Source organism: Nerophis ophidion, linkage group LG12 (genome assembly GCF_033978795.1).
Source record: "Nerophis ophidion isolate RoL-2023_Sa linkage group LG12, RoL_Noph_v1.0, whole genome shotgun sequence".
NCBI classification, from domain to species: Eukaryota; Metazoa; Chordata; class Actinopteri; order Syngnathiformes; family Syngnathidae; genus Nerophis; species Nerophis ophidion.
In genome coordinates this window covers 65202202-65216762 of record NC_084622.1, presented here as the reverse complement: position 1 = coordinate 65216762, position 14561 = coordinate 65202202, and the positions used below count along the sequence as shown (strand labels likewise).

At 42.8% G+C, this 14561-nt stretch overlaps 1 protein-coding gene across 1 annotated transcript in view; it reads left to right on the top strand.

Annotated features, from left to right (window-relative positions):
• Nucleotides 1–14561, top strand: part of cdh13 (cadherin 13, H-cadherin (heart)) — a 795802-nt gene that overhangs the window by 476656 nt on the left and 304585 nt on the right. Inside the window, exon 8 of the mRNA XM_061917999.1 lies at nt 1058–1236. Coding sequence (XP_061773983.1) covers nt 1058–1236 — 179 coding nt within the window. The remainder of the gene's footprint in view (nt 1–1057; nt 1237–14561) is intronic.

Sequence of the window (14561 nt, the reverse complement as noted above, 5' to 3'; positions counted from 1 at the left end):
CCAGATGGCAGCCTAGGACAGACTTGGCTCTCTTTTTCCACTCAAGAAAAATACCATATTCAATGAGCTGAACTCCAAAATCGAACACTTTTTTCGACTTAGACAAAATGCCCATTTATCGTTGAAAAAACTGTCTAAATCTGTGTTAGTGAGCACTTCTCCTGTGCCGGGATAATCCATTCTCCGCAGAGGTGTGGAATATCGAGGTGCTGATTTGACAGGGTGATTATTGCACCACAAGATGTGTTATTTTATCACAATGCCACAGGTGTGGACATGCTGACTGCACAAACACCCACAAGAGCTGTTGCCTGTTAATTGAATGCTCATTCCTCTAATATAAGCCGTCTCCAAAAGCATCTCAGCGAACGCCGCAGTCCATCTGACCCGGCCAGACCACAAGCCAAGGACCACCACATGCAGGATTTTCCCCACCAAGAGGGTCTAATACACGGGTGTCAAACTCAAGGCCCATGGGTCATTTTATTAGGCCCATCGAAAGCCTGTAGATATGTATCATTAAAGTACTGTAACTTTTCTTACTGAATGTACAAACCCCGTTTCCAAATGAGTTGGGAAATTGCGTTAGATGTAAATAACATCTGCAATAGCGGTACTAATCAAAAGACTATCATAGAAACTTAGGCTTCTACTAGCCAGATTAGGGTCATGGCTTACAAGCTGAATAATCGCCCATCATACAAACCCCGTGTTCATATGAGTTGGGAAATTGTATTAGATGTAAATATAAACAGAATACAATGATTTGCAAATCATTTTCAACCCATATTCAGTTGAATGCACTAGAAAGACAACATATTTGATGTTCCACCTCATAAACTTAATTTTTTTTGCAAATAAAAATGAATGTAGAATTTTATGGCTGCAACTGGTGCCAAAGTAGTTGGGAAAGGGCATGTTCACCACTGTGTTACATCACCTTTTCTTTTAACAACACTCAATAAACGTTTGGGAACTGAGGAAACTAATTGTTGAAGCTTTGAAAGTGGAATTCTTTCAATGTCGTAATTGAACTCTTTACCGTACTGTCTTCCAGGAACCACAGTGATGACAATGATGGCGTTCGATGCAGACGACCCCGCCACGGATAACGCAGCTCTGCGTTACAACATCCTCCGACAGTCGCCGGACAAACCCTCGCCGAACATGTTCTACATCGATGCAGAGAGAGGCGACATTGTCACTGTCATCTCCCCGACTCTACTCGACAGAGAGGTAGGTCAATATATTAAATATTCATTGTCTTTCATCATTTACAAACCCCCAAAACCAGTGAAGTTGAAACGTTGTGTAAATGGTTAATAAATCAGAATACAATGATTTGCAAATAGTTGTCAACCTATATTTAATTGAATGGACTAAAAAGACAAAATACCGTTCGAACTGGAAAACTTAATTTTTTGCAAATATTAGCTCATTTCAAATTTGATGCCTGTAACATGTTTCAAAAAAGCTGGCACGAGTGGCAAAAAAGACTGAGAAAGTTGAGGAATGCTCATCAAGCACTTATTTGGAACATCCCACAGGTGTGCAGGCTAATTGGGAACAGGTGGGTGCCATGATTGGCTATAAAAACAGCTTCCGTTAAAAGGCTCAGTCATTCACAAACAAGGACGGGGCGATTTGTGAACAGATGCATGAGCAAATAGTCGAACAGTTTAAGAACAATATTTATCAACGAGCTATTGCAAGGAATTTAGGGATTTCACCATCTAAGGTCTGTAATATCATCAAAAGGTTGAGAGAATCTGGAGAAATCACCGCACGTAACATTGAATACCTGTGACCAATGGGGGCGGTATAGCTCGCTTGGTAGAGTCGTACCAGCAACTTGAGGGTTGCAGGTTCCATCCCCGCTTCCGCCATCCTAGTCACTGCCGTTGTGTCCTTGGGCAAGACACTTTACCCACCTGCCCCCAGTGCCACCCACACTGCTTTAAATGTAACTTAGATATTGGGTTTCACTATGTAAATAGCTTTGAGTCGCTAGAGAAAAAGCGCTATGTAAATATAATTCACTTCACTTCACTTCACACTTCACCCTGGATCCAGTAAGCGGAGCTACATTAAAAAGCGACATCAGTGTGTAAAGGAGATCACCACGTGGACTTAGGAACACTTCAGGAAACCACTGGCAGTAACTACAAACCCCGTTTTCATATAAGTTGGGAAACTGTTAGATGTAAATATAAACAGAATACAATGATTTCCAAATCATTTTCAAGCCATATTCAGTTGAATATGCTACAAAGACAACATATTTGATGTTCAAACTGATATATATATATTTTTGGCAAATAATCATTAACTTTAGAATTCGATGCCAGTAACTTGTGACAAAGAAGTTGGGAAAGGTGGCAATAAATACTGATAAAGTTGAGGAACGCTCATCAAACACTTATTTGGAACATCCCACAGGTGTGCAGGCTAATTGGGAACAGGTGGGTGCCATGATCGGGTATAAAAAAAGCTTCCTAAAAAATGCTAAGTTTTTCACAAGAAAGGATGGGGCGAGGTACACCCCTTTGTCCACAACTGCGTGAGCAAATAGTCAAACAGTTTAAGAACAACGTTTCTCAAAGTGGAATTGCAAGAAATTAAGGGATTTCATGATCTACGCTCCATAATATCATCAAAAGGTTCAGAGAATCTGGAGAAATCACTCCACGTAAGCGGCATGGCCGGAAACCAACACTGAATGACCGTGACCTTCCATCCCTCAGACGGCACTGTATCAAAAACCCACATCAATCTCTAAAGGATATCACCACATGGGCTCAGGAACACTTCGGAAAACCACTGTTACTAAATACAGTTTTTCGCTACATCTGTAAGTGCAAGTTAAAATGATCAACAACACCCAGAAACTTAAGCCGTACATCAAGCAAGAAAGGGAAATAATTCCACATGAAAAGCTTCAAAAATTGGTCTCCTAAATTCCCAAACGTTTACTAAGTGGTGTTAAAAGGAAAGGCCATGTAACACAGTGGTAAAAATGCCCCTGTAACGACTTGTTTGCAATGTGTTGCTGCCATTAAATTCTAAGTTGATGATTATTTTCCCAAAAAATACAAGTTTCTCAGTTCGAACATTAAATATATTGTCTTTGCAGTCTATTCAATTGAATATAAGTTCATGCAAATCATTGCATTCTGTTTTTATTTATGAATTACACAACGTGCCAACTTCACTGGTTTTGAGTTTTGTAAATATATTTACTTAAATTCTGTCTGATCATGACGACAATGCTGAACGTGGACATAGGATCTTGGACCGGGCATACGTACGTATGTCATGTTTCTGCTCTGCTTTTGAGGGCTGAACCTGATCCTGAACAGTTTCAGGGTTGCCATGTTCCAGCAAGCCTGTGCCAGGGGAAAATGGGTTTTTACACCGTGCCCTCCTCTAACCAAAAGCGAGACAGTGAGATGATTGCTTTTTAGCACGGTGACGAATGTCAGAACATCGATTCGGTCCGCTGGTGGAGCAGGAATATTAGCTGTTGTCAGACACTTAGCGCTGTGTTTAATTGGAGTGATACACATTCATGCGCCTGCTCTGCTAGTGTCCAACAAGCTCAGTTGAAAACCTTCCATCCGGAACTGCTGCTTCCGTGCTAACTGCACCAATGAGCTGCTTCCGCCGAGCTACAGGCCGCTCTTTAATGGAGGCCTAATTGATTCGGAGGCAGTGAAACCAGATGTAGTCAATGCGGTGATTTGTCAGTGCTGGTTTTATAAAGTGGCCGAGATACTTTAAAGACCGAGGGCATACTGTTTGTCTTCATGTTTCATTGTGGGTTTTTTTTAAAAGCCGCGGTGTATAAAACGTTTCTCCCTTTACTGAGAGAAAAGGCCGACGGGATTGTCCATTTTACCAAGTATCAATAGAATGATCATGACCAGAATCATTGATAGAGATGTCCGATAATATCGGACTGCCGATCATACTTGCCAACCCTCCCGGATTTTCCGGGAGACTACCGACAAATTTTCTCCCAAAAATCTCCCGAAATTCAGGCGCAACTGGAGGCCACGCCCCTTCCAGCTCCATGCGGACCTGAGTGAGGACAGCCTGTTTTCACGTCCGCTTTCCCACAGCCTGTCTGCCCAATGACGGTATAACCGCAGAATGATCGAGGGCGAATTCTTGGTTTCTTATGTGGGTTGCAGTTTCATTAACGTCCTCCCAGCGCGGTAACACACAACAACAGCAGTCACGTTTTCGTCCACCGTAAAGCAGTTTGTCGGCCGTAAACAGCAATGTTGTGACACTCTTAAACAGGACAATACTGCCATCTACTGTACATGCACCACGACACCTCCAGGCAACTTCAACCCTTTATTAATACCCTCCTCCATTCACATCCAATCTCCCCAGATTGTAAATAACCTAATGTGAATAATCGAAGGCATTTGTAATGTATATACTTGTTCTTATGCCATCTGAAATTACTATGTTCTCTGCTCGCTATACATATCCTACCAAGTAAGACCTACACTGTCTCAATGTCCATTTTTCTGTTGATGCAATTGTTGATGACTGAAGTACTGATATCAACCAAAGCTCCTCATCCCACCCCCCGGATTGTAAATAATGTAAATAATTCAATGTATATACTATGATGATTAACTAGTGTGATGACTGTATTATGCTGATAGTATATATTTGTACCATGAATTGATTAACGTGGACCCCGACTTAAACAAGTTGAAAAACTTACTCGGGTGTTACCATTTAGTGGTCAATTGTACGGAATATGTACTGTACTGTGCAAACTACTAATACAAGTTTCAATCAATCAATAAATCATGCATATGTGACAATAACATCTACAGCTTTTAGAGAGTAGAGTTTAAACTGTGCACACACCAGCTGTAAATATACCCCCCCGTCTTAACCACGCCCCCTCCACCCCACCCCACCCCTCACCCCCACGTCCCAAAATCTTGAGGTTTCAAGGTTGGCAAGTATGCTGCTGATATTATGTGTTACATCACCTTTTCTTATAAAAAAAAACTCAATAAACGTTTGGGAACTGAGGAAACTAATTGTTGAAGCTTTGAAAGTGGAATTATTTCCCATTCTTGTTTTATGTAGAGCTTCAGTCCTTCAACAGTCCGGGGTCTCCGCTGTCGTATTTTACGCTTCATAATGCGCCACACATTTTCCATGGGAGACAGGTCTGGACTGCAGGCGGGCCAGGAAAGTACCCGCACTCAGTTTTTACGAAGCCACGCTGTTGTAACACGTGCTGAATGTGGCTTGGCATTGTCTTGCTGGAAAAGACGGTGCTTAGATGACAACATATGTTGTTCCAAAACCTGTATGTACCTTTCAGCATTAATGGTGCCTTCACAGATGTGTAAGTTACCCATGCCTTGGGCACTAATACACCCCCATACCATCACACATGTGTAAGTTACCCATGCCTTGGGCACTAATACACCCCCATACCATCACACATGTGTAAGTTACCCATGCCTTGGGCACTAATACACCCCCATACCATCACACATGTGTAAGTTACCCATGCCTTGGGCACTAATACACCCCCGTACCATCACACATGTGTAAGTTACCCATGCCTTGGGCACTAATACACCCCCATACCATCACACATGTGTAAGTTACCCATGCCTTGGGCACTAATACACCCCCATACCATCACACATGTGTAAGTTACCCATGTCTTGGACACTAATGCACCCCCATACCATCACACATGTGTAAGTTACCCATGTCTTGGACACTAATACACCCCCATACCATCACACATGTGTAAGTTACCCATGTCTTGGACACTAATGCACCCCCATACCATCACACATGTGTAAGTTACCCATGCCTTGGGCACTAATACACCCCCATACCATCACACATGTGTAAGTTACCCATGTCTTGGACACTAATGCACCCCCATACCATCACACATGTGTAAGTTACCCATGTCTTGGGCACTAATACACCCCCATACCATCACACATGTGTAAGTTACCCATGCCTTGGGCACTAATGCACCCCCATACCATCACACATGTGTAAGTTACCCATGCATTGGGCACTAATACACCCCCATACCATCACACATGTGTAAGTTACCCATGCCTTGGGCACTAATACACCCCCATACCATCACAGATGTGTAAGTTACCCATGTCTTGGACACTAATACACCCCCATACCATCACACATGTGTAAGTTACCCATGTCTTGGACACTAATACACCCCCATACCATCACACATGTGTAAGTTACCCATGTCTTGGGCACTAATACACCCCCATACCATCACACATGTGTAAGTTACCCATGCCTTGGGCACTAATGCACCCCCATACCATCACACATGTGTAAGTTACCCATGCCTTGGGCACTAATACACCCCCATACCATCACACATGTGTAAGTTACCCATGCCTTGGGCCCTAATGCACCCCCATACCATCACACATGTGTAAGTTACCCATGTCTTGGACACTAATGCACCCCCATACCATCACACATGTGTAAGTTACCCATGTCTTGGACACTAATACACCCCCATACCATCACACATGTGTAAGTTACCCATGTCTTGGGCACTAATACACCCCCATACCATCACACATGTGTAAGTTACCCATGTCTTGGACACTAATACACCCCCATACCATCACACATGTGTAAGTTACCCATGTCTTGGGCACTAATACACCCCCATACCATCACACATGTGTAAGTTACCCATGCCTTGGGCACTAATGCACCCCCATACCATCACACATGTGTAAGTTACCCATGCCTTGGGCACTAATACACCCCCATACCATCACACATGTGTAAGTTACCCATGCTTTGGGCCCTAATGCACCCCCATACCATCACACATGTGTAAGTTACCCATGTCTTGGACACTAATGCACCCCCATACCATCACACATGTGTAAGTTACCCATGTCTTGGACACTAATACACCCCCATACCATCACACATGTGTAAGTTACCCATGTCTTGGACACTAATACACCCCCATACCATCACACATGTGTAAGTTACCCATGTCTTGTTCACTAATACACCCCCATACCATCACACATGTGTAAGTTACCCATGTCTTGGGCACTAATACACCCCCATACCATCACACATGTGTAAGTTACCCATGTCTTGGACACTAATACACCCCCATACCATCACACATGTGTAAGTTACCCATGCCTTGGGCACTAATACACCCCCATACCATCACACATGTGTAAGTTACCCATGTCTTGGGCACTAATACACCCCCATACCATCACACATGTGTAAGTTACCCATGTCTTGTTCACTAATGCACCCCCATACCATCACACATGTGTAAGTTACCCATGTCTTGTTCACTAATACACCCCCATACCATCACACATTTGTAAGTTACCCATGTCTTGGACACTAATACACCCCCATACCATCACACATGTGTAAGTTACCCATGTCTTGGGCACTAATACACCCCCATACCATCACACATGTGTAAGTTACCCATGTCTTGTTCACTAATACACCCCCATACCATCACACATGTGTAAGTTACCCATGTCTTGTTCACTAATACACCCCCATACCATCACACATGTGTAAGTTACCCATGTCTTGGGCACTAATACACCCCCATACCATCACACATGTGTAAGTTACCCATGTCTTGGGCACTAATACACCCCCATACCATCACACATGTGTAAGTTACCCATGCCTTGGGCACTAATACACCCCCATACCATCACACATGTGTAAGTTACCCATGTCTTGTTCACTAATACACCCCCATACCATCACACATGTGTAAGTTACCCATGCCTTGGTCACTAATACACCCCCATACCATCACACATGTGTAAGTTACCCATGTCTTGTTCACTAATACACCCCCATACCATCACACATGTGTAAGTTACCCATGTCTTGGACACTAATACACCCCCATACCATCACACATGTGTAAGTTACCCATGTCTTGGGCACTAATACACCCCCATACCATCACACATGTGTAAGTTACCCATGTCTTGTTCACTAATACACCCCCATACCATCACACATGTGTAAGTTACCCATGTCTTGGACACTAATACACCCCCATACCATCACACATGTGTAAGTTACCCATGTCTTGGGCACTAATACACCCCCATACCATCACACATGCTGGCTTTTACACTTTGCGTCGATAACAGTCTGAATGGTTTGCTTCCCCTTTGGTCCGGATGACACAATGTCAAATATTTCCAAAAACAATTTGAAATGTGGACTCGTCAGACCGCAGAAAACTTTTCCACTTTGCATCAGTCCATCTTAGATGATCTCGGGCCCAGAGAAGCCGGCGGCGTTTCTGGATGTTGTTGATAAATGGCTTTCGCTTTGCATAGTAGAGCTTTAACTTGCACTTACAGATGTAGCGACAAACTGTATTTAGTGAAAATGGTTTTCTGAAGTGTTCCTGAGCCCATGTGGTGATATCCTTGAGAGATTGATGTCGGTTTTTGAAGGATCGAACGTCACGGTCTTTCAGTGTTGGTTTCTTACATGGAGTGATTTCTCCAGATTCTCTGAACCTTTTGATGATATTATGGAGCGTAGATGTTGAAATCCCTAAATTTCTTGCAATTGCACTTTGAGAAAGGTTGTTCTTAAACTGTTTGACTATTTGCTCACACAGTTGTGGACAAAGGGGTGTACCTCGCCCCATCCTTTCTTGTGAAAGACTGAGCATTTTTTGGGAAGCTGTTTTTATAGCCAATCATGGCACCCACCTGTTCCCAATTAGCCTGCACACCTGTGGGATGTTCCAAATAAGTGTTTGATGAGCATTCCTCAACTTTCTCAGTATTTATTGCCACCTTTCCCAACTTCTTGGTCACGTTTTGCTGGCATCAAATTCTAACTTTAATGATTGTTTGCAAAAAATAACGTTTATCAGTTTGAACATCATGTTTCTCTGGTTCGTCTCAGCCGTGCATCGGCCTTTCCTCCGGGCCTGTAGGACCCGGTCCAACCACAGCACAGATGCCCTCAATAGTTCCGTCCCTCAGCAGAGCCCGAAGGAAATGCAGAAGGCAAAACTGTCCTTAATTCAGGTCTGGAGAGATTTCTGCCGAGTCTCTTCAGTGCACTCCTAATAAAGTCCAGCATCTGGCATGCAGGACACTCAGTGTGGACGACATCATGTTTGCAAGGGAGAGACATTTCCAGAAGAAGTGAAACAAGCGGGATAAACTGTTGCCCTTCTGAATTCCTACAAGGTAATTCCGAGGGAGCATGCTGGACTGCGGGGTGAAGCGGAAAGTAATCCAAGGAAAATTGGCGAATCAATTTTGTCACATCGAAATCAGTTTGGCTTCTCTCTCCGAAGCATGAAATCCCGCCTTGATATGAAGATGTATTCCTTAGCTCTAACGTGTTTTTTTCCCCCCTCTCGCTTCACATTTGCCGTGCCGTCCCCCCTCAAAGAAACACCTCGCATTATTCGTAAATGTGACCATGTTGGATGATGGCGGCCTGTAATTGGTGACGACTCATTTGATGACAAGAGGAGAATATTCCTGTCGCCATAGAAACCGCTCGATTCCTTAAAGGGTTTCAGAAAACATCAACGCGCTTGCCAACTACATTGATGTCGGTCTCCTTCCCGCTTCTCTTAAAATATGAATGTTGGCTCTAAAATATGGATATGATGCTTTAATTTGTCCCACATTAAAGAAATGATACGGTTGTAGATCGAATGATTGAATTGATTCGTTGTAACTTTTATTAGTAGATTGCACAGTAAAGTACATATTCTGTACAATTGACCACTAAATGGTAACACCCCAATAAGTTTTTCAACTTGTTTAAGTCGGGGTCCACGTTAATCAATTCATGGTAGTCTCCGCTCTGGATGGTCTCCTGATGGCCCCACTATGGACTGGACTTTCACTATTGTTAGATCCGCTATGGACTGGACTCTCAGTATTATGTTAGATCCGCTATGGACTGGACTCTCACTATTATGTTAGATCCACTATGGACTGGGCTCTCACTATCATGTTAGATCCACTATGGACTGGTCTCTCACTATTATGTTAGATCCACTATGGACTGGTCTCTCACTATTATGTTAGATCCACTATGGACTGGGCTCTCACTATCATGTTAGATCCACTATGGACTGGGCTCTCACTTTTATGTTAGATCCACTATGGACTGGACTCTCACTATTATGTTAGATCTACTATGGACTGGACTCTCACTATTATGTTGGATCCACTATGGACTGGACTCTCACTATTATGTTAGATCCACTATGGACTGGACTCTCACTATTACTCTCACTATTATGTTAGATCCACTATGGACTGGACTCTCACTACTATGTTAGATCCACTATGGACTGGACTCTCACTATTATGTTAAATCCACTATGGACTGGACTCTCACTATTATGTTAGATCCACTATGGACTGGACTTTCACTATTATGTTAGATCCGCTATGGACTGTACTCTCCTTATTATGTTAGATCCACTATGGACTGGACTCTCAGTATTATGTTAGATCCACTATGGACTGGACTCTCACTACTATGTTAGATCCACTATGGACTGGACTCTCACTACTATGTTAGATCCACTATGGACTGGACTCTCACTATTATGTTGGATCCATTATGGACTGGACTCTCTCTATTATGTTAGATCCACTATGGATTGGACTCTAACTACTATGTTAGATCCTCTACGGACTTAACTCTCACGATTATGTTAGATCCACTATGAACTGGACTCTCACTATTATGTTAGATCCACTATGGATTGTATTTTCACTATTATGTTGGATCCATTATGGACTGGACTCTCACTACCATGTTAGATCCACTATGGACTGGACTCTCACTATTATGTTAGATCCATTATGGACTTAACTCTCACGATTATGTTGGATCCACTATGGACTGGACTCTCACTATTATGTTAGATCCACTATGGACTGTACTTTCACTATTATGTTGGATCCATTATGGACTGGACTCTCACTACCATGTTAGATCCACTATGGACTGGACTCTCACTATTATGTTAGATCCATTATGGACTGGACTCTCACTTTTATGTATGATCCACTCATTGTGTTCACCTGTCTCTGATTAGTGCTCACCTGCTTCCAGAGCACTAATCAGAGGCATTATTTAAGTCTGCCTTTGCCAGTCAGTCGGGTTGGCGTCATTATTTGCTTCATGCAGCCTGTCAACGTAAGTTTTGCTTGTCTCCTAGCAAATGCTAAGTGGAAGCCTTGTCTACCATGTTTACCATGAAGTAATTAACGTGGACCCCAATTTAAACAAGTTGAAAAACATATTCGGGTGTTACCATTTAGTGGTCAATTGTACAGAATATGTACTCTACTGTGCAATCTACTGATAAAAGTTTCAATCAATCAAAAAAAAAAAACACGTCAGTTTTGCTTGTTTCTAGTCCATGCTAAGTGGTAGCTTAGTTTCGAGTGCGATCAGCACATTATTCCTTTTGCTTGTTTTCTGTTTTTGGTAGTTTGCGTTATTTTTTAGGTTAAATCATGTTCTTACCTTCACGCCTTGTCCGGAGTGGTCCGTCTGCATTCCTGGGAGAACGACACTGCATAAAGATGTGACCGAAACGTGACACTGTGTGTTTTAATGACATTCAGACTTTACTTCAATCAATAACAGAGCAGCATCTCCTTATGGGTTTTATGGGTTGTACTTGTATAGCAATTTTCTACCTTCAAGGTACTCAAAGCGCTGTGACACTATTACCACATTCATACTGATCCGTATTTGGGATCCGCACAAGTCCTGAAAAATTGTGTGCGTCAGCCTTTGTAGTCTGTGCCGATGCCGTAGTCGATAAGTTTCTTCTTTTTCTCTATCCTCTTATTATAGGATATTAATCCTCCGCTGCTGCCATTTTTAATATAAAGTAGTGTATAAAGTACTATCGATCTATCTATCTAAAGTTCTTACTTATATCTGTCATTAAACTCACCATGAAACTGTTAAAACATACCGGTGTAGTGAGTTTTCATTATTTACCCAGGTGACTTTAGTTATTAGAGAGTTCCGGTCGGATGGTTTATTCACGGGACATTTTTCCGGCGATATTTGTTTCCGGATGAGGAGATGCTGCTCTGTTATTGATTGAAGTAAAGTCTGAATGTCATTAAAACAGTTAGCGCCATCTTTTGACACTTCTTCCACTCCCATCCTTGCACGCTACACCGCTACAACAAAGATGACAGAGAAAAGACGCTGTCGAAGGTGAGCCACGTAAATAAGACCGCCCACAAAACGCCGCATCCGGAAGCGACTGTCAGAAAGCGGTTTGAAGATGATCTGTAAAACATAATCCATGGAACATTTTGACCAAAGAACTACCATTACATGTGATGTAGACCACAAGGAACTGGTTCACATTTAGAAAAAAGAATCCTTTAATGTGCCCTATAATCCAGTGGGCCTTATGTATGAAAAAAGGTCGAAAATAGCCCATTCATCGTCAGTGTGCCTTACAATCAGCTGTGCTCTATGCTGCGGAAAATACAGTAATTGAAAAAGGAGAAAAAAACAACAAAAAACTACCTGGCGAAATTTCAGGCCGCTGACCTTAAAACTGAACAATCACATCATATAAGGGAGACATCAATCGCCTTTTGTTAGCCCGAGAGTTTCACAAGTGTTAAACACAAACTATTTTGTCACAGCCACTCTCTGTAACTCTCATCTTTGGTTCACAACAAAAACAACATTTTTCAAAAACTCACCTCTTCAAACAAGCTTTGAATCTCTTTTAACTTTTTTTGTGTGTGTGACGTTTCTTAGTAGATATGTTCGATAATGGTTTTTTTGCCGATATTCCGATATCGTGCAACTCTTAATTACCAATTCTGATATCAACCGATACCGATATATACAGTCGTGGAATTATCAAATGATCATGCCTAATTTTGTTGTGATGCATTAAACAATGTCAGAGTTATTTGGTGACGAACCCCAAGATGCAGAGATGGAGGCAGGCATGGAGCTAGAAAACATGATTGAATAAAGATACTAAGACAAAATCAAACAAAAGTGTACGAGGCGGATAACAAACTAAGGCTCTTTAGCATAGAAGCTAGCAAGAAACAAAAAAGGGCCTAGCGTGGAAGCTAGCGGGTAGCAAACAGGAAAACAGAAGTCGTTACTAGTAGAGTGAAAACAAAACAGAAGCAGGGAACAAAAGACAGTAAGTTACAAACAAAGGAATGTAGCTAACCGCTACGCTGCAATAAAACGACACGATAGCAACGACAGGAGCGACATGTGGCAACGACAATGATCCAGCCCTGACTGGAAGACAAAGTGGGTACAAATAGGAGCGGGCTGATTGACATCAGGTGTGGCCAGGTGCCAATCAGCCGCAGATGAGGTGACAACAGCACACAGGGAGACAAACAGGAAGCTGAACCAAAATAAGAGCATTTGGCAGGAACTAAAGACAGGAGATATTAAACAGAGAGGAAACAAAGACAAATGCAGAGGAAAAAACTAAAACATAGACAAACTGTCAGGGGAAAGCCTGACAGTAACAAGGTTTTCCAAAATAAATCAACTCAAGTTATTGAAATTAATGCCAACATGGCACTGCCATATTTATTATTGAAGTCACAAAGTGCATTGTTTTTTTTAACATGCCTCAAAACAGCAGATTGGAATTCGAGACATGCTCTCCCTGAGAGAGCATGAGGAGGTTGAGGTAGTGGGGGGTGTATATGTAGCGTCCCGGAAGAGTTAGTGCTCCAAGTGGTTCTGAGTATCTGTTCTGTTGTGTTTATGTTGTGATACGGTGCAGATGTTCTCCCGAAATGTGTTTGTTATTCTTGTTTGGTGTGGGTTCACAGCGTGGCACATATTTGTAACAGTGTTAAAGTCGTTTAGACGGCCACCCTCAGTGTGACCTGTATGGCTGTTGACCAAGTATGCCTTGCATTTAATATCATCGGACATCCCTACTTCTTAGTTCTGTTGAAAAACGCCTAATAATATTGATGAATTATCGTTAATATTATTACTTGCTGGGCAGCACGGTGGGACAGGGGTTAGTGTGTCTGCCTCACAATACAAAGGTCCTGAGTAGTTCTGAGTTCAATCCCGGGCTCGGGATCTTTCTGTGTGGAGTTTGCATGTTCTCCCCGTGACTGCGTGGGTTCCCTCCGGGTACTCCGGCTTCCTCCCACCTCCAAAGACATGCACCTGGGGATAGGCCCCTCCCACCTCCAAAGACATGCACCTGGGGATAGGCCCCTCCCACCTCCAAAGACATGCACCTGGGGATAGGTTGATTGGCAACACTGAATGGTCCCTAGTGTGTGAATGTGAGTGTGAATGTGGGGCGGCATAGCTCGGTTGGTAGAGTGGCCGTGCCAGCAACTTGAGAGTTGCAGGTTCGATTCCCGCTTGTGCCACCCTAGTTTCTGCCGTTGTGTCCTTGGGCAAGACACTTTACCCACCTGCTCCCAGTGCCACCC